At 40.9% G+C, this 21,681-nt stretch overlaps 2 protein-coding genes across 3 annotated transcripts in view; both read left to right on the forward strand.

The window, feature by feature from the left end:
- The first annotated feature begins 283 nt into the window (after nucleotides 1–283).
- Nucleotides 284–2,390, forward strand: ddx28 (DEAD (Asp-Glu-Ala-Asp) box polypeptide 28). The gene has a single exon (XM_042488211.1). The coding sequence runs from the start codon at nucleotides 461–463 to the stop codon at nucleotides 2,159–2,161; it is 1,701 nt and encodes a 566-aa protein (XP_042344145.1). The 5' UTR covers nucleotides 284–460; the 3' UTR covers nucleotides 2,162–2,390.
- Nucleotides 2,391–6,685: 4,295 nt separating this feature from the next.
- The window catches only part of tln2a (talin 2a), a 108,493-nt gene continuing 93,497 nt past the window's right edge, over nucleotides 6,686–21,681 (forward strand). For both annotated transcript variants that reach the window (XM_042510228.1, XM_042510314.1), the window contains exon 1: nucleotides 6,686–6,814. The gene's annotated coding sequence lies outside the window, so the exon portion shown is untranslated. The remainder of the gene's footprint in view (nucleotides 6,815–21,681) is intronic.

The following is a 21,681-nucleotide window of genomic DNA, read 5'->3' on the forward strand; positions in this document are numbered from 1 at the left end:
AAATATTGCGCTGACAAAGAAAGGCTTTCAAAACTTTATCTGTTGCCAGCATTTCTGTGTTTATTTAATATATTTAATAACAATCATATTTAATTTTTCAATTACTGTTTGTATAGTTATCATGGAAGTTTTATTTTTGTTTCTTTTACAGTTGTGTTTATATTCTTATGTTTGTATTTGTGGCCGATTTTGAATAAAATGAGAAAAACAAATATGTATTTTGCGTTTCTGCATACGTCATCACCCCACGCCCATGTGACATCATCAACATTCGCCAGTAAAGCATGGCGATGTAGCTGTCAAATTGATCGGGATGCTAAGAGATTTGCAATGTTTTTTGGATATTTAGAGTGACTTTTAAAGATTCCCAGCGCTTTAAACTGGTTCCGTTTTCATAGTTTAGTCGTTTGTTTTCGTTTCTGTTGACTCCTAGCTGCTCGCGCGACAGTTAAACATCAAAATGCACTCCGTGAAGGTCGGCTGTTTGGCTTCGGCTGCATCGCGAGCTCTCAGCTCATGTGGAGTCCACTGTCGTGAGTTTCTTAAAGTGTCTGCTTGCTCTCATGGTCAGTGCTCTGCTAATCAGACTCGTTTTTGTCGCTCAGCGGCCTCGCCAGAGGTGACAGTTATCCGTATTCCTCGCGACATGCAGAAGCACATTGAAAATGTGAAACAGACTCGAGGCAAGTACAAGATCAACAACATCAAAGCCGGAAAGCTCCTGATCCAGAGCAAGAACCCTGATCTGAACCAGTCTGCTGCATACACTCTGGGGAAGTTTGAGCAGCCTGTTTTGTGCTCAAAAGGATGGAAACATGTCAAATCATTCGGTGACTATTTCACCATAAACAACATCAAGAGTGTTGCACCTTTTGTGGTTGAAAATCAGAATGAGGACGAGGAACAGAGAGCATCTATGACATTTCATAACCTCCGCATCTGCAAGGAGCTGGTGGAAGCTTTGAACAGTATTAACATTACCCATCCCACCACGGTGCAGCTGCAGACCATCCCAAAAATCATGAAAGGTCATAATGTTCTCTGTGCCGGAGAGACGGGCAGTGGGAAAACACTAAGTTACCTCCTGCCTATTGTGCACAGGCTGCAGGCTGAAAAGGAACCAGAGATGTACGATGAAAAAGAACACAATATTCGTGCTGTGGTTCTGGTGCCTTCCAGAGAGCTCGCCGAGCAAGTGGCGGCTGTGTCAAGGACACTGTGTGCTCCATTAGGCTTTGTGACGAGGTCTGTGGGTGGGGGGCGAGGTGTTGGTCACATAAAGGAAGTCTTCAAGAGGGATCATCCAGATATTTTAGTGGCCACACCAGGTGCGCTGGTCAAGGCCCTGCGGAGACGCTATTTGGACTTGAGCCAGCTGAGCTTCTTTGTGGTAGACGAGGCTGACACCATGTTCGACCCCAGCTTTTCTGACATGCTAGAGAACATCCTCAGCCACACAGACATTGCTAGTAATCCCAAGGAAACACAAGGCCTCAGCCGTAAGGCCCAGCTGCTGGTGGTCGGGGCCACCTTCCCCGGGGGTGTCGGGGAAGTGCTCAGCCAGGTGACAGATCTTGGCAGCATGGTGGTCATCAAGAGCAAGATGCTGCACTTCCTCATGCCACACGTCAAGCAGACGTTCCTGAAGGTAAAGGGTTCTGACAAGATCCTGGAGCTCAACCAAGCATTGAAGCTGCTCCAACAGAAACAAGGAGGAGGTGCTGCTCTGGTGTTCTGCAACAAGTCTGCCACCGTCAACTGGCTGGGGTACCTGCTGGAAGAGATGGGGGTGAAGCACGCACGTCTGCAAGGGGAGATGCCCGCTGCTGTGCGTGCAGGAATCTTCAAATCCTTCCAGAAGGGCCTGGTCGATGTGCTGATCTGCACTGACATTGCTTCACGAGGCCTGGACACATCCCGAGTGCACTTGGTTGTCAACTATGACGCCCCAGAATCTCACACAGACTACATCCACAGAGCCGGGAGAGTGGGGAGGGCAGGAGGGGTGGAGGATGGGGAGGTGCTCAGCTTTGTCACTCATGCGTGGGATGTGGAGCTGGTGCAGAAGATTGAGACTGCTGCACGTAGGAGAAGTAGTTTGCCAGGGATGGAATCTGAAATGCGTGTGCCAAAACCCAAAGTAGCAGAGGCGGAGGAGTAGAAATGTGTTTTTTGTATGTTTGCAAATAGAAAAGCCTCTGGTGAAAATGTTACTGTATGTGTTTTGTTGGTACTGAAATGTAGAAAACATTGTCAGCAGAATTAATCAGACAGATTTGTTCAAAACAGAATTATAGGTGGCTGTTTTTCTTTTTTCTTTGCCTAAAACACTTTATTGTATATATATTTTTTAAATCAAGAATAAAATTGCCCAGTTATGCTTGATCGTGCTTTGGAAGAAAATTCTACAAACATATTTGCTTTTTTTGGTACTAAACTAGCAAGCAATTGGGAAAAAATGCAGGAAAATTACTTGAAAAAAACAAGTAACTGACCCCGTAAAAGTGATTAAAATTATGATTATTTTGTGATATTGATAATTTGTGAAACATTTATTACCAAGTTGCTCGTTGCCTTTTTTTCCTCGTTTTCTAAAAAAAAAAAAAAAAAAAAAAATACAATACCACCAATATGCTCAGGATTCAAAGGATTAAATACTTGTGAAAGGCATCTGAAAGCAGGACAAGTATAGTGATGTCAGTCCAGGTTTCAAAGGGTTAATCTGTTCATTAACTGCTTATTTAGACTTAAAATACTGATTACATTATTTGCAGTCAGCTGATGCAGTAATTTATTTTAAAAAATGGTTGGACTTCAAAGTAAAATCAAATCGTATACTTCTCTAATCTTGTTTTATTTACCTCAGTTAATCTATTGAGCAATTTGGAAAAATGTGTTATCTTTGAAAAATGTACTAGCCATTTTCTTTATGACAAAAAACAAGATTTTCTTGATCCTTTAAGGGTGTGTTGGTCCAGTTTTGGCTTCTCTTGAATGCAAAAATAACATCCTGAAATAGATTTGATACTGAAAACAGAAACTGTCTGGGTTGGTGAGTGTAGAGTAATTTTTTATGTAAACCTGTGCAACGAAGTAATGTGATGACTGTGACTGACATTTCTGTAGACTTTTAACAAAACAAAACCTGTTGGCCACCTGAGTTTAAGAGTTTAAATAATTTCTCCAACACCGCAGCACCCTTAATAATTTGAAAAAAAACAAAACAGCAGTCAACTTTGCCCGATCTACCTCTTAAAATGTGTAAAATATGTTTTATATTGATAATATCATGCAGACAAATATTGAATTTTCTGGAGATCCTTTTGTAATCATCCTTACCATAATTTCAATAGTTGTGTATTTTTTTCTGTAAATATGTGCTGCATGTAATTAGCCACCAGGTGGTGCCATTCGTCTTCTTTCAGCTCATGCACTTGAGCTGCACAGTTGACAGGTCAACACTTGTGTACAGACTTTTGTGCTCAGTACAATTAACATATGTGTACAGTCACAAGGTGCCAGTGTCTAAAAGATTTTGCTAATTCCAGTAGGGTACATTTCATGTTTGCAGTACAGAAACGCTCCATCAGGTCACACCACTAATCATTAATCTCCAGTCAAGTTGAACACATGCCAAAACCTGATGTTTCTACTGTTGATGTGATAGGTCCGCTGTAGTTGAAAGGATTTTTTTCCCTCTCCTGTGCCTGTGGGTGCTTGTTGAAAGGAAACCGCAAAAGTGTCAACATGAAAATCTGCCAGTGAAGAAAAATCTTTTGGATCTTATTTCAAAGGTAATGGCTTATCCTGTAACCCTAATTTCATGGTTCAGTGGGTGTTGCTTTAGGCAACTTTTTGGTTTTACATGAATTATGGATAGATGACGACAAACTTCCAAGTAGACATTTCTGCCTTGAAACAGCGTGTAGTCTTATTTTGAAAAAGCTGTCTATCAGTCAGTCATTTTACACATCAGGTGATTTATGCTGGAGTGTTTGTGGAAGTATAAAGATTATAGCGGCAGACAGAGGGTCGGACAGACGTGTTAATGGCTCTGACAGTAACGAGGGGCTGCCATCAGAATGTCTGGAATCTAGCTGAGATTGTCCTGCTCCGGCTCGGGTCAACATCTTTAAGCTTCAACCCCCCACCTTAGGTTCACATTTCACCCAACTGTACCCCGACAACATGTCCGCTTATAGCATGTGGAGCAAATGCCTCCAATCCCTCAATTTATATTTTTGTCCTGTGTCACCTCAGCTGACCCCTGCAAAAATAATATACTATCAAATGTCCCACTTCCAGTTAGTTGCTAAGCGCCACATTAAGTATTTTATGGCTAACATAATTTTAGACCATAGCGCTTACCCTTAAAGGGCCACTCTAGCAATTTCATGTATGACCAATTTACGCAATACAAAAATTGGTTTCATTTCTTTCAAACACACAGAAGAAACATAATGAGCAAGAAATGTCCCACAAACTACAAAAAAGAAGCATAAGGTGACAAGGAAATTAACTGAAAAAAAGAAGCTGGGGGATGGGGCTGTGGAGTGTTATTAGGTGTTATAAAGAATGAGGGGAAAAATGTTTAGAAAACTTTATCATTTTCTTAATTGTATATTTAAAATCATTCATTTATTCATTGTCTGTAACTGCTTGTCCACGTAAGGGTCATGGGGAGGCTGGAAGCCTGTCCCAGCTGTCAATTGGGCAAAAGGCGAGGCACACTGTGGACAGGTCTCCAGACTGTTGCGGGGCTGACACATAGAGACACACCACCATTCAGTCACATTCACACCTAAAGGTAAATAAGAGTCACAAATTAACCTAACCTGCATGTCTTTGAAATGTTGGAGAAACCTGAAGAAACCCATGCAGACACAGGGGAGAACAGGCAAATTCCACACAGAAGGTCCCCCTTGCCCAAAATCCAAACCTTGCCCCAACCCGGGTTTGAACCGGGGACCCTCTTGCTGTGAACAACCATTTAAAAATGAATGTTCCCTCACTAAGCCAACCCCACCACCCCTTCATATATAACAAACAGTCCCTTAATTTCTGGATTATCTCTTGGCATGCTCATAGAAAATTGGATCCTGGCTTGTTAAACAAAGGCAAAGCAAAGGAGGAGCATGGCGTAGGCTGGTTTGAGGTCACTTGTTCTCACCACTGAGCCTACAGTAAAACAAACAATGAGTATATTTGAGCAGGTGGTGATGTTTGCATGCCTTCCACAGGGAGTTCTCCTTTCTTTGTTTCTTACTTTGTATCTTTTTTTTTTTTTTTTTTTTTTTTTTTTGCTTGAAACCAATACTTAAAGGGTATTAACTTTGTATCTATACAACATTTGCCCAGTTTTAATAAGAATCAGAAATACTTTATTGTTCTCTGGGGGACGTTGTGATTTGTTACTGTTACAATTGCTCTGGTGGCAAGCATAGAGAATTATAGAAAGTCGAAATAGGTAGCAGCGCAAAATGTTTGAAAACACAAAATAGAAATACAGTAATAATAAAAACCAACTAAGTTTGGGAATATTTAAAATTCTAAAGATGTGTAATGTACTGACTGTGTTAAGTGTGTAAGAAGACAGAATAAAAATACAGTAATAATAATAATAATAATAGTAAGAAACTATTTGCACAAGTATATGAATATATATAATATTATAAAAACGCATAATGTGCTGAGTGTGTAGGTGTATAAAAATACAAAACTATGTACCCTATGCTACAATGCCATGTATAAAACTATTATATAAAGTAAGATGTATAAAATATAAAATATGTGTATGATGCTACAATGCACAACCGATATATATGAAAAGAAAGAAAAACAAGACTATATACAACATATACAATATTTGTGGCATGTTAAATATAGCGTACATTCAAGAGTTTAAAGAATATTGTACATTTGAACAATTGCACAGGATTGCTGTAGTTAATAATTACTAAATATTTGTTAATTAGTTAATGAGATCATAGAAATAATAAGAACTAATTTACCTCCATTTGTTCCCGTGGGCAATGGGTGTGTGTGAATGAACTAGGCTATTTATTTCCATTCTTTATTTACACAACTAAGTGTAACATAAATCCAGTAAACAATTAAGCATATACAAATAAAACAATAACAAAAACCCTGGGGGATATTACATTAAATAGAACTATAGAACTATTGAAAAACATATATAAATCGGTGAGTATTTTCATATAATGTGCAATATCCTTTAAAAAAGCGACAATAATAGGTTATTTGTTGCTAAACTTACATTATGTATGATGTCGTTTGCAAAAATCTTTACCAAATTAATTACAATAAAGGTTTTGTCTTTTTTCTTGGGTAATTGGGAACGCCAAACACCACATTTTCCCAAAATAATGCAAAGTCTTCAGAGATATGGTCCATGATGAATCTCCACACGTCCATACAACATTTCTTTGTGTGAGTTCAATGCCCAAAAAAATGTGTAAAACAGTTTCAAAGAGTTCATCCCAAAAAGAGCAGGATGTATTTATGTCTTCTTTTAAATTTCTGCATGTAGCGGTTGGCAGGGTGTGAATGGACTACAAAGCGCTTGGTCCATTAATAATGACGCATTTCCTCTTTGCCCCACCATGGGATTATCTCCCCCCTCCCCATTTACACACACACACATAGTACCGCCGCTGCTGCTCGCGCACAGTCCAGCCACTTGGAAATTTCCCTCAACGCGGAGGATATTTTACTGCTGAGAAGCGGGACTGTCGGCTAATGTGCATCTTCTCCGGGCTGCCTTGCTAGAAATGCCCCAGTAAAGGATCTGAAGGTAGGTTCACAACCCTGTAATCGGCTTATTCCGCTGCCCATCTCCCCCGCAGCAGACGTGTAGAGATGTGTCTGACCTTCTCTCCGACCAAAGCTTTATATTAAACCCCGCACGCTGTGTGTGCTCGAGCCCAGCGCGAGTCCAAGTCCGCTGGATGGGAGCCTCTCTGTGGCCGCGTTTATATTTCGTCTGGTCTGAATGGACCGCTGCTTAAGTTGTGTTTCAGAGGCTGTGATGCTTATTTGAACCAACGAAACTTGCGGTGCCTTTTCTGTCGACTTCTCCGGGTTTTGGCGACTTTACAGAGAGCACGGGGCTGCTGCAGGGGGTCACCCGGTGAGTCTTTCTCTTGGTTGTTGGGATTCAGCATGTGGACAACGGAGGGAGGGTTGTATGGTGGGTGTGCAGAGTCAAAGAGCCACGGAGAGTTCACGGTAACATTGCACCGGCCAGGGAGAACCAGCCTCCGCCATGTTAAGTTACCATTTCATTCAAGCCGCCTCTAACGCCACAGGCAATTGTTCCCAACTTTTATTTTAATTAAACATGCCGTCAAGACTGCCATGTCTGTCACGCGCACATTTAAGGGCGGCCACCTGTGTAAAGCGCGTGGCTGTCGATGGTGTTAAAGAACCAGCTCGTGAGAGGAGCACACGTTATAGCTTCGCTACACCGTTTAACATCATATAGCCTGCATGCAGTGAATGTGATGAGCCGCGGGCGTTATTTCTAGCATGGTTTCCTGTGATTTGTGCATGTGGTTGCCACAGTCAAGGTGACAATGAGAGCAGCATGAGGGGGAAAAGTGCGACATGTAGAATATTGTATGGCTTCTCTGCATCAGCAGCTGTCCTTCCAGATTATATTGCATGATTGTGGGGATGGTTGCCTGTGTTGGCTCCGCTGCCACACCCCTTCATAGAAAGACTGCCACTCCAGTCACATGCTGCTATATGTGTTATTATTGCTGCAGGAAATCTCATGTTTTCAAATGTGTCCTCCCATCTGGCAAGGGAGTGAGTTGAATGATCACTTGTTTATGGGCCAAGTTTGGGCTCAAGGATCAATACACTCCATAGTGCAATTAGCGGATCAATGAGCAGTCGATGAATGTCAGTGGTGCCCTGTGTGGGACTGTGTGCTGGTTTGGGGGCAGACGTGACAGGTCATATGAGATGAGGGGCACCGGTGAAGCAAGGCGATGTTTGATGTGCAAGTGAGTTTCTCTGGCAGTTTAATGGGCAAAAGTAAATCGTCCCCTGAAGCCTCCCCTCACACGCACACACCATTCCCCACTCCCCCACTGGCTGCAGAGACCTTGGCTTGTCAGAAAAAGACACATGACCTTATAGACTGCAGGCTCCGATGTGTGTGTAATACCTCAGCAACGAGTGCTCTCCTCTGACTGGTTTGTTACACATCCTCAAGGCATGTCCAGTCTGTGATCTTGAAATCCAGTTGGGTGTTAGGACAGCAATACTTGTGGGAACGGTTGGCACTTATTAAATATATTTTCCCCCCAAAAATCTATAGTTAATAACAGTGTGAAGAAAATTACAGCAGCACGAGAATGTCATCCCATCCCCTCAAGTTGCCTTATGTTAAAATCTGTCCTTTCAAAATGGCAGCTCTTGCCTAATGAGCCCCCGTTCTTCTGCACTGATCAGTTATGCCTCTGTTTCATCTTGGTGAAAATGTCATTTTCTCAAGCCTCATAGTTAACCGGTACCATCAGCTGCTTCTGCTGCTTAGTATGCAACTCTGCCACCAGCGTAGACACTGATCATTTATTAAACTGACCAAACTCTATCTGGCTTTACTGACATAAAAGCAGCAATCAAAAGCTTTTTCATTATATTAGCAACTACGCTGACCTTTTTGGGGAATGTGTTTATGCGTCCATTATGCTAATAGTTTGAAACCAATCTTCTGAAAGCAGAGTGATCAACAATTGCACTCTTTACTGCACGTAGCTGTTCAGTTATTCAGTGCTGAAATCAGTGGCAGGAAAGGAGAAGCAGAGTGAATCTTCAGCAAATGACGTCTGCACGTAATGAAAGCTGAAAGCAGCTATGCTTTGCATTAGTGGAAGAACTTAAAATCATTCTGTGAATGACTTCCAGCATAACCTACAGCCCTGTTGTCATTGAAACATCTAACACAAGGCAAACAATTGATTTTCAAAGTCCTGCCTATTGGTGTATAGCCATGGGGGACTAACCTTCAATGACCATGTGCATCTGGCTTGTAAAAACCTTCATGGCCAATCTCTTCCGGCAGTGAAGGGGTTACTCATCAGCAGCACATGGCTAATTTATTGATCCGTAGCTATAATCTGCATGACAACAGGCCTTTGCTGTCAACCAGTGACCACAGAGAGGAAGTAATAAGCAACCCGTAATGACACTTTAATCTCAAGAGGCACAAATGTTAATGCACTGGGCCACGGGAAGGGAGCCAACAGTTTGCTGCCAGCCAGGTAGCTCTGCTGTGCGTGCAGGAAGTGTCAATCAGAGTTGTGGGGAACAGTTAGCAAGTACAGTTCTTATTCAAATTTTCTGAAAGAAAATTCACGGGCTGTTGCAAGAGAAAGAAAAACACCGCTGGTAATCTGTATGCCTTTTTATGCTTAAGATGTGATGACGGAAAGACTTTTTTCATGCGGGTGAAAGGAAGCTTCAGTGGAGGGGACAGAATTTGAGCTGAACAGAGAATGGCTGGTTAAATTACATTTGCAAAAGACCTGAATGGCAGAATCTCTGACTAACAGCATCCCTTCTTCACAGTTGTTCTGAAATGAACATAATCTGCTGCTAATGCAGAAATAACCGGCTGAACAATCTGTGTCTGCTCTGCTGTTTCCCAGTACAGCTCCCAGTTGGTCACCTGGAACGCATTCGTGTTTTTTATGGATCCTAGAGCCTGAAACAAATGTCTGGAAGTTGTTGCCAGGTTGGTAACAAGCATCAGCTGCCAAATTGGCAACGGAAAGCTGAGGGCAAGTGTAATTGCCATAGGTTAGTTTATTTGACTGATGATGGTTGTGATTTCACAATTAAAGTCAATCATTAGAACATTTAGACTACACGTTTGTAAGATATTGCTTATTATTTAGCAGGCCACTTGTCAAAAGGCTGAATTGTGACATAATGTGAGCATCACATGTGTAGTATGTCAAATTGGAGTTTCCCATGATCTGGAGTTGAAATGAAATTTTTTTAATGGTGTGAATGCAGTGAACAGGTTCAGCTAGGATTTGTAGCATTCATATTTAGAAGCATGATATCTTACAGCTTTGACTTCTGGCATCTGATGACCCACTCTACCTCCTTTCTTGAATGAACAAAGTAGCCCTATCATTGATAAAGCATATGTTAGCCATGCAGGGCTGATGGTATAATTTTGCATAATTTTAATAAAATGCTCCCCTGAGTGTTGGTATTTTATTTCCAGTATGTAGGGTGGATTGTCATCCTCCTCTTCCTTCACACTTTCATCTCTCTCGGTCACGGAGTGAAAAAGATGCTTATGATTATTGTGATTCGGGAACCAGAGCTGTTCCTAGATGCACACATCATCTTAATACTTTTATGAAGTCAGACCCCATTTTTGATACTTTATATTCAGCGTGTTTTCTGAAGTAGCCAGTCAATGTATTTACATTCTTTAAAGAAGTATTTCTCTGCTTAGAAAATGGTCTTTTAAAAAAACTAGGGTGTCTCCGCAGATGAAAGATGCAAATACTTTTGAAAGAAGAGAAAACAGAGCGAAAGGGCTGTTGATTTTGCTTAAGTGGTAGAAATCCTACAACTACCAGAATGCACTGTGCCACACAGGACCAAGAAATCCTCCTCTTGGTGGATGGCATAATGCAAACATTTCTGTACGAAACAATGGCCGCCAGCGAGTAACAATCAATCTCATATTAGAGTTCAACTGTAAGCTAAAACATGTTTCTGGAAACATTTGAGGCGAGAACTAGGCAACACAGTAACAGAACAATATTTGACCAATTGACTAATTTGACCAATATTCTCATCTTAGTTTTACAGTTTGATCTCCATTTTTTTCAGCCTCCGTTTTCACTGTGCAGGAAGCAATATGGCACCTACTTCTTGCTCACAAACCCTAGCTTATACAGCTAAACAGGGTGCTAAAATATGTTTCTGAAAATATTTTAGGTGAGAAATAGACAATGCAGTAACATAGTCTTGGTTTATATTCAATCAGCACAGCATAGTTTTATCATTTAATTGGAGTTCTGTCTGAGTTTGAGGGGAGGGGTTCTGTCTCTTGGTCCGCTTCTTGTCTCTGCAGTGGTGGCATGGGCGGTGGGCAATACGAGATCTAGGCACTGGTTAGATGTAGTGAAGTTTACCACAGTTCATTTTACACAAACTATTGTTTTGATAGAAAACTGGTTGAAAATGGGCAAAACATCCCTTTAAATACCCTTACAGTAGTTTTAGTGTTGTTAGTTGTTAGTGATGGAGTCCACCATTCCTGTCCTAATACGGTTTGCCCACCTACATATATGTGCAATGTGTGTTTGTTTGTTGCACTGTAGACATATAAACTGTTGCTGTTATGCTGTTTTTGAGTAGCTGCTGTAGTATTAAACCCCACTTGCTGTTACTATGGCAACCACAGTTGTTGCCAAATCAACTAAGACTGAAATTTTGAGGAGTACAACTTCAAGTTTTATACTACAGCTGAGTGGCAGTATTTGCATAGTTTAATACCTTACAAACTGCAGCTAACACACATTTTTAGGAATGCTGTGTTGAGGTGATGTGCTGAATGTGTGGAGTTCTGCAGTGTGAGGGGGAAACGGTCTGAATGGATGCAGAGGAATGTCTGGCCGAGTTCAAGTTAACAATATCACAGAATTTCACACTTCGTTGTGACCAAGCCAAGGCATGCGTAACCTTAAACATAAGAGTCAAATCACAAGATTCCAAGCAGGGCTTCCTGTGAGAAAGAGGGCCCCTGTGCCTGGCCCTTCCAAATGTGCCTTTTAAGTTTAAAACGGAAAACACGTTGAATCACTTTCTGTGCTCCTTTGTCCTAACCACAAACTTATATTAGGAGGGTTAAAATTAACAACAGGCAGCAGATTTACAAAACAATAATGAGTCATAGTTTTGATCCAAACTTTTATTTATTGTGAAGGTCAAATGATGAAAAAAAAACATGCACAGTGTCAAAAAACAAAATGAATGTCAGTTAAGAGGTTGATGTACCTATGTGAAAATATAGCAATCATTTGAGATTCTGTCTACAGCATCAGCAGTGCAGCATGCAATCAAAGTTGTTCTTAGTGGAAATGTTGTGATGTGTAAGTTCTCAATGCTGGTCATTGTTTGGTGGATGCAGCAGAGTCTTTTTGGCACATCTCATATACTTTCTGTTTTTTCCCACCTCCCACTAAGCTCTGGTATGCCTGCTTCCCACTCAGTCCACCATCCAATTTACATTGCATCACACATACATGCCAGTACAGTGGTTGCCTGCCAGTAACACAAGTACTATTTCTGCACAAGTGGCCTTTGCTAATTGATTGGTTTTAAATACCCTGTATGACTCAAGGATAGGAAATGTTGGCTGTTTTTTTTGGGTCTATAATTAAACATGAAGTGCATTTCAGGAGGAGCAGTCTGTCTGATCAACCAGTGCCCTGCAGCAGTCTGCATATGAGGTTACATGTGTGCTGTGATGTGCTATAAGTCAGTGGACCCCCAGTCTGGTTTAAAAATACAGTATTTTGGTCATGCAGAGCAGTCTGGAGCAGCAGGAGCCTGTGTGGTTGTCATAGTGACGGGGGATGAAAACTCATGTTGCCTACTACTTAGTAGGCATTTTGAATTGAGTTGTTCATTTGAAGAGTTACCTCAGTAGAAGAGCATGAAATTTGTCATGACCACAAATGTTCATGTTTTAAATGGATAATTTTGCATGTTCAAGTTTCACAGTATTGTGTAGGTTATATGCGCTATGAACACAAGGTAAACTGGCATTTGGTGATTGGAGCTTCCATTTTCTTTTCTTTTTTTAAAAAAAATGTATTTATTTTATTTTTTATTTTGAGATGCAGAGTCATGGTATCCCTATTCAGTACAATAAATATACAACACAAAATATTTTTTTTAGAGCCAAGAGTGAGGGAAAAAAGTCAAGAATTTTAAACAAATGTCTCAGCCTTATTTCTTTCCATTTTCAATACAATGAATAAAGAGCTGAAAATAACTATACAAACCTGCAGAGAGAGAGGTGAAGGCTAAAAATGAAATATATTAACATGCTTGTAGCAGTAATTGGCTTCACACATTTGCACGTGTTACATATAGATATTTGGAGACAGAAAAGAATTCAAGAGGGAAAAAAAATTATTAAGTTAAAGATGTCCCTTCAATTCATTATCTTAATAAAGTCGGGTCTAAGAGGTTTTACCATTGTTGTATGAAAATGTTTGTCTTAAGTAACCTTCCACTTTCAATGCAGTGATTGTCTGTGCCAAAATTTCCCAAAACAACAGCTCAAAACATCACAGCCTTTACATATAATGCACACATGGTTGTAAGTTTAAAGAGAACTTAAGAGTTGTGTGTGTACCATGTTATGTACTTATTAATTGTCATACTAAGATAAGACTAAATATGTTACAAAAACTTGAAAGATCACTGGAGAAATCAGGTGAATTCCTGCTGTTTAAGTTTGACTCTTTGAAATGAATATCAGCTAAAAAAAAAAGGCCTTATTAGCTCCCCAGAACTGCTCATCATAGGATTTTTATAGCTGTTTACTTAGCTCTTTTTCCTATACTTACTATATTGCCTATATAGCACTATTATGCAAAAATGCTCTTTTTGGTGTGACTGTTGTTTACCTTTTGACTTTTACCCGTCTTTTTCCATGGGGACCACTGTAACATGTAGCTTTGGTTAGTTGTGATCTGAGTTGATTTATTTACATAATCTAATAGAAAAATCAGTTAGGACACGAAGTTACGCAAACATCAACTAGCCTACTCGTTGGGCCGAATCCAGGTTCAATTTGAAACTTGAGTTTGTAATTTTAGGAGTTTTGGTTAAAGCGAGCCGTCATCTCGACCCCTGGCTGAAAGTGGATCTGCTCTGAAATGTGTTTCAGGTTGCAGCTGAGCTCTTCAGCTATTACTGGAGTGCATCTCTGGCAGAAATCCCTGCTGCCATGGTTGCCACCTCGAGGCTCATGCCTCTTAGTCACCAGGGCAGAAATGTAACCTAATCAGGTGTCTGCTGCTCTCAGTACATAAGCACACCGTACTGCGAACAGAGTTGGCTGTTTTGTACCAAACTACACAAGGCACAAGCACCCTTGTGCACCATGTCACTCTATGACACCCTGTAATCGTCACACGTCACTTGGATTCCTTATTAACAATTATATTGCTTTGGGCAGTGAAATTCATATTTCTTATGCAGTCCCCTTTTTGATCTTTCCAGAGTAACTAGGAAATGGAGTAGCTGCCTAAAGGCTGTAGATGGTTTGCTTCCCCAGGCCAAGTCAGAGAGCATGCAGCTAGTAAGTGAACCATGTAACACCCTCTCCACAACAAAAGCTAAGTGCTTTTTTTTAGATTCACTGAGTGAACTACTCGATGCCAAATGCTGCGTGTTGTGGTTATTTTTGGTATCTTATGCAAAGTGTGTTTGCATGCTTTGCTTCAAACATCGCAAATAAATCATAAAATATCAAATATGTGGAGGTAAACACTATAAAAAGTTGTCTTTTTATACAAGTGTGCAGTTTAAACCAATGTCTATACTGCTGATATTGTGAGAGGAGGCTTAGCATTTGAAGAAGACAGGATATCAGTTGGATCTACAACCAAAATAATAATAAGAGGATGAATGCATGCAGCTTTGATGATTCTGCCAATGAAAACTTCAGCCCATCCTTGTATTTTAAAGATTAGAGCAAGCACGACTGCATCTAAATTTCCTTTGCTGCTTTGAAGGTCCGTTAACAGTTGGCTGTAACTGTATCTATTCCCAAAGTCACGAACAAATGGTCTTCTCATTACTCAACATGTTTGTTTTTTGTTGACAAATTTCAACATTTGTACCACTCATCAAATTATTTTAGTCCCTGTGACGCTGTGGTTTGTGAAAATGATCCTGCTTCGGAATTCCCCAGGAAGTGAGTGCAGAGCAGCTCGTAGCTTTGTAGAGCAGGAGTGAGTGAACACTCTGGGAGTGCTGGAAATGTATCCCACCCCTTCACTCCTCCTCAGCCCTCCTGCAGCCTGGGGCATCTATTCTTGGTTTTCTCATAAGGATAAATTCTTGCTGCAAATGTTTGGTAGCTAACTTGCATGGGGAGTGACCCCGCTGTATAAGGCCACCCCAAAGGCAGACGGGGCTGAAATGGTCCCAGTGTTGCAGAATAGAAATATTATGGAGATGTGAGTGTGGTGAACAGATTGTTATAATCCAGGGTGTATGTGTGCTGGACGGAATAGGCTTTCAGTCAATGACCAGAAAAGAATTTGTGTTTTTGGCTAATCGTGTGTGGAATGTTAAATGACATGTCAAATTAGAGGGACACTTGGCCAAATACCCTGTCTTACAATGTAAATGAAAGTGAAAAACAATGAATGTATCTTCACTCCAAAGTTGAATGAGTTCTTCTCTGGCCCATGTTTCATAAAAACAAAGCATAACCCTGTTGACAAATAGACAGCCTAGTGATGTTTTAGCCCACCTCGTACCACTGAGCTAGCTAACATTACAGCTCAGTAGAGGAGGACGCTGTTAATGTCTTTGCCTGAGCTCGTCCTCAATGAGTAGATGCACACTTCCTTCTGATACAGTGAGCAGGTGTAGTTTGGTAGAAAACAAATAGTTCTTACATGAAACTGCATACAACAAGGTCTGTGATTATCTTGAGTAACCGTGTCATGATTGAGAGACAGAGACATCGCTGTTGAGTTTTTTAAATTATTTAATTATTATTTTTTTAAATTATTTTTTGGTACATTGAACATCAGAAGCCAAGTGCCATATAGTTATATTTTGAGAGAAGGAAGAAATCTCTACGGACGATATTTTCAACACTCTGCACCTCACACCAAAACAATCTAGACTGATAAATAGCACTACAGGTAAGAGATAAACTATGCATTTTTAACATTTCATTTTTTTTTTTTTCATTTTTCATTTTTTGCAACTGTTCCTTTAAGCCAATTTAAATCTGTTAGTCAGGCAGCATCTACAATGGCAAGATTTTGTAATTCTCTGTTTCTAAATTTGTTTGACAGGTCATTATTTTGCCTGATAATTGAAAATGAAAAATTCAAGCACAGATTATATTGTTCTGTGAAAAGACAGTTCAGTTGGGTGTCAGTGTTTGCTTTAAGCCCATTCAGATCTAACATGACAGATCTGACGGATGCGTTCTGCTTTATTTTTCTTTCTCATGCTTCAAGCTTGCTTTATTCACGGTGATTAGTATCGAGTTCTCCCTTTTGTCATACAGTGTACCAGGGTGCAAACTGTTGGCACGATCACACATAGCGATACATGACCACAAACAGCTGAAAAGGTTTTAACACACACTTCGAACAGGCTGGATGAGCCTCACCTCTCAGTTCTGGTATTCTCCTTCTTTTTAGACCCAGTACAAGAAAATGTGTTTAGTTCCCTTTTCTTGATGTGTGATACTTTGCTTTTTAAAGATTGTTTTGTGCTGGATGTGTTGCACTTTGCAGCTCTCTTCTCAAACATATCCAAGCTGACACTGCAGAATTCTGCAGATGATGACACCAGAAATAGCGCTTAAAGTGGCTGTTAATGTACGACTGTTACACAATTGCACCATCCGTGCTCCTTGCCCTTGGCCGAAATCCCTCTGTCTGGAACAGACTTGCTTGCACTCCCCACCTCCCCGCGAGCCTCTGATGTTGTTTGTGGAGGCTGTAGAGTTTGAATAGAGCTATATAAGGGAAACCATTCTTTGTTTATTAGTTAAGGGAGAGTACATGGGAGTGCTGCCAGGACTCTCAGAGTAGAAAAAGGGGACAGAAAGAAGAAGACGAAACACCACTCAAACAGAGTGTCTTGTGCTATGTGGAGCTGTAAACATTGCTCCATTTTTTAAAGGCAGCGTTATGAGCGTGGCAGCTGGCTTACATTACGTGTGGAAAGCTCAGTGTTAATGAAGTGGCTGAAAATAGCCTTTTATCTGTGCACTGTGCTATGGGCAGTGTGTGCTAATGCAGCAAGCCACAAGGATACAGTGCATGGGTACATTAGCCCACTCCCAGTGACTTTGTTTGGTGGACATTGTCAGTAGAGTTATGAGCAGTGGAGATTGTTGGAGAGAGGCCTCCCACCTGCTGCTGGCTTCATGTGTAGCAAAGCAGGAGTGCTGCAGGAATGATTCCTAAAACCTGAATATGAGTTAGCATTTTAAAGATGATTTTTTTGGCTATTTTTACCTTTAATTAATAGGACAGTTTTAAGTGTGAAAGGGTGGGTGGAGGGGGGCGACATGCAGCAAAAAGATAAGGCCGGAATCAAACCCGCGGCCGCTGCGGCGAGGACACAGCCTCTGTACATGGGGCGCCCACTCTATCCATTGAGCCAGGGGCCACATGAGTTAGCACTTTAGCACTCCTGGTTCTCTTGTGTCCAAGTCTAGTTTTTATAAATGTGCTTTTAGTTATATACCTGAAGTAAGGTCTGTGGTTAACACAAGCTTGAGAGATTTTGACATTTTGTTCTGTGTCATAGAATACATCAGTAGATACCCCACTCTTTGATTTTAAAGCTTTTAGGTGTCTTTAATAAGATGTTCGCTAGCAAGTGGCTAAAGGAGACTAAAGAACATCATCATGCCGAACATGAGCCTTTGTTTTGATGGCAGTGATGAAGTAATGACCATGTTGTAGTTTGTTTATAGCCTTGCTCTTTAGTTTTAATCCCAAACCCAATGGAAAATCCCATTGCCTTTTTATTGAGGAAACTGGGTTGGAGCTAACTTCTGCATCAGCTGACAAAAAATTTGAACATTTTTGTGGGTTAATGAACGCAGCGCAAGTGGAACTTGTCATGAATTTTGTTTTTTTCCCCCCTCAGCAGTAGTTTGTGGTGTTTTAATCATGTTGTGTAGATAATTCCGATAATTCAGATCAGATCACATCCATGGATGAAAGAAACAGTTGCTACAGAGGCGGTGAATGCAAACTTTTAGAACCAGCAATGTTAAAGTTTCTCTTTGACTGCACCTGACGTTCTGCTGCTTGATGTGTGCCCAAAGTGAGCTTTGCACTTCCATCATGGCACCATGCATGACCAACGGTTTATATAATTTAACAGTGCTCCTAGAGAATGGTCCAGCACCAAAAGTATCAAATCAAAATGTGTCACCAGATGTTTTTATCATGGTGGGGTGCCACAAATAAATGAATGTGTAAATGGTCATCTGCACCTAAATGCTAACATCAAAGAAACATGAAATCTTGGTTTCTGATGTTAATTCTCACTGATTTCAGATTATATTTCTACTAGAAGATGGTGGTTTGTGAAGAGAATCTTATATTTGTGATTTTATTCTAAAAGTGCTCCCTAAGAGTGGTCCAGCGCCCATGTACATCCATGTCTTGGTTGTAGCTTCACTGCATTAAAGAGACTGGCAAACAAGGCCTGCTTACAAAACATTTTCTGATTTTAGAATTAATGCCTTTTTTATGCCCTGCTCCTCACATGAATGAGAACGTGAGCCAGTAAGACATCAGTAAGCCACTCGGTTAAGATGGTTGCTAGAGTGTGCTGATGATGGCCATTTTTTGCAGATGTTAGATGACTGTTAAGTTGCTCAAGAGCTGTGTGTGTTGGATTATTTATAACCTGCATCTGTGAACATTATTAAATGTAAAGTGCTCCTGTGTCTCCAGAGACATGTCTCCAGTGGACTCAATGTGAAGGTGATGAGGAGATATTTTTTTAATTAGCTGATTTACTATGGAGCTGCATCTGAACAAGTTCTTCACTTGTAGTACAGTTGTCGTTTGGATTGTAGACCTCAGCAGTGGAGATGGTGCTAACCATTAAGTTAAAAATGCTCAGATTCAGGTCAGTTTTGTATAATCAGCATGGCTACACAGTTTGCCACAAACTCAGATTGTTCATTGAATGCACTCTGCATGAACTGCATGCTGTTCATTGTTAAAAAAAAGGCCTTACCTTCAACTTTTTGGTGTTTTACTTTGTGCAGGATTAATGCAAAGTACAGGATTTCTTCACAAGTACTATATGCTTATTTTCCGAGGCTGCTGTCTGCAAACAGTTGCATAATCACTTCTGTCCCAGTTTGAATTTAACTGAGATAATCCAATATCAGTGTTTTCTGCTCTGCCAATTTGAAATAAAATTGTTTATAGTAATCATCTGAGCTTAAAGTTGGTGCACACAGTGTTTCATATTGACATGTCTATGGGGAGCTTGTTCTCCAGCTGGCAACGAGACAAATACTGCATTGTCAGATTCCTCTCTTTAGATGGACTCTGGCTTTTTTGTTTTTTGGACTCGGGGTAGAATGCCAGCCTTGTCCTCTGTTGGGTTACTTATCTCCCCGGTGCAGTACACACCCTCAGGGAAATTACTTGAGGGGCATCCCCACCCACCCCTTCACCTCCTCGACAACATGATTGAATGATGTCTCTTTCTCCTTGGACTGAATTCCCTGTTTGTTACTTAAGCTGTTAAAGTCTAATTTTGCTACAAGATTATCTGTTTGTAAGGTTGGTAGGCAAACACTAGGTGGGAAATATACTGCTGGCCACTCTTCAGGGAATGGTCATGCAGAGACTTGGTGCTGATTTTGAATTGGCAACAGGCGCTGGTAGGATGGTGGATTTAAATGCCAGTTACAAGTGGCAGATGGGAAATGGGATTTTTTGTTTTTGATCTGTTTTCCCGGATGTCAAGTGCAGCTTGTTCCCTGATTGGAGCTCTGTTAACTGTGCTGCCAAGCCTGTTACTTTCATGCAGCTGTGGGAGCAGGTGAGTGCTCCTGAGAAACCTGGCATCCCTGCTTGGTTTGGACTGCCTCACATTCCACTTCTTTATATAATTGGCAGGTAGACAGCTATTTAAAGGAACAGAAAATATTTTGATTTTAAGCCTTTTTTCTTTGTTTGTGAGCGTTAGATTAGTAGATTGATATACTCACATCTCCTTAAAAGTGGCTATTATCAATATATAGTCATGATGGATTGTAACACTACTTCAGTGTAAAAGGGGTTGCATGTAGCGATGAACCCTTATCAGCTCGAGTTTTATAGGGTTTTTCTTATTGTTTTGTTTTTATGGCTCCACACCAGCGATAGCTGTGGCCAGAGGCATTATGTTTTCAGGTTGTCTGTCCTAACATCCCATTCTCCTGGATGCGATATCTCAAGAAAACCTTGAAGAAATGTCTTCAAATTTGAAACAAATGTCCTGTTGGTCTAAACGACACTTTCTAGGTTTGGATGATCAAAAGTCACTGTGACCTTGTGTTCTTTTCATTCTCGTGTTATCTCTAGAAGGCCTGGAGGGAATTTCCTTAAATTTGGCACAGATGGCCACTTAGGCTCAACGATGAACTGGTTGGATTTTGGTGGTCAAAGGACAAGGTTTCTGTCGCATCCAAAACATTATTTTTGTGCCCTAACTCAATAATTTATATGCTAATAATAGCAAAAGTTCATGCAAATGTCTAATAAAATAAAATGATGAAGTAATGACATTTTATGCTGAAAAGGTCAAAGGTCATCTTCAATGTGACATTATAATGATCTGCAAAAACACTCTTCAGGCTGTTATTCAACATCATATCTCAGGGACAGAAGGGGAGACATTTTGTCAGGTCCCGAATTAGTGACACTAATCTTGGGTGTTCACCTTGAAACTGCTGATTGTACAGATCTGTGCTTCTGGGGGGGGGGGTCATTGATTTTTTTGAGTATGCAGCTCCTTCGTAGCAACATCCATATCTGAAATATTGTCAACTGTCATAGCTCCGTATAAATCTGGACAGATATGAATATGTGAAAATGTAACTGCAACTTGACTAGTTCACAGAGGCATACATCTGCGGGGTAGTAATTCTAGCATTAAAAACCTCATCGTTGGAAGTGTAGTTTAAACACAGACCATAGCACATTAAATATACGGTTTGCTGTCACTTTTTGGGCAGCACTTTTTGGGATTTGTTGGTGTTAAAGTCCCTCCTTAGAAGTAAAATTCTTAAAAGTTGAGTTTGCTGTCTTGATTGTTGTAATCCCAGCATTCTGCAGCATGCGTTGAACCCATAGTGCTGGTCTCCTCCTTCCCTCCTGTCCCTGCCTTTGGTGCGGTTGTGGTATTCCTGTTGAAAGATAAGCCGTCCTGGAATCAACCCCATTCTGCTGACCTAGCAGGAAACAGTAGCAGCCATCCCCCCGCCTCCCCATCTCCTCCTCCTCCTCCTCCTCCTCCTCCTCCTCCTCCTCCTCCTCCTCCTCCTCCCAAACCTCAACTCAATCCACCACCACCACTCATGCTCCGCTCTATCTCGCTCACTTTCTTTTTCTGCCACCTGAATCTACCCCTCTCTTAGTGTCTCTCACCCCTATCTTTCTTTCACCACCCTGCCCGTTCTCTTCTCAACCCTGCGGCTAGCAGGCATGTCAACACCTCGGCTGCATCCCAGTCACAGGGATGAAATGACACAGGTTGCTTCGCTGTGGGCTGTAAATCAGCACACACACATCTGGTAAATAGCTGACGGGCTGTGTATTGATGGACAGGATATTCACACTACCTGCTTGACATTTTGAATTTTTTTCATAGCGTTCGTCT

Source organism: Plectropomus leopardus, chromosome 1 (genome assembly GCF_008729295.1).
Source record: "Plectropomus leopardus isolate mb chromosome 1, YSFRI_Pleo_2.0, whole genome shotgun sequence".
Classification (NCBI taxonomy): Eukaryota; Metazoa; Chordata; class Actinopteri; order Perciformes; family Serranidae; genus Plectropomus; species Plectropomus leopardus.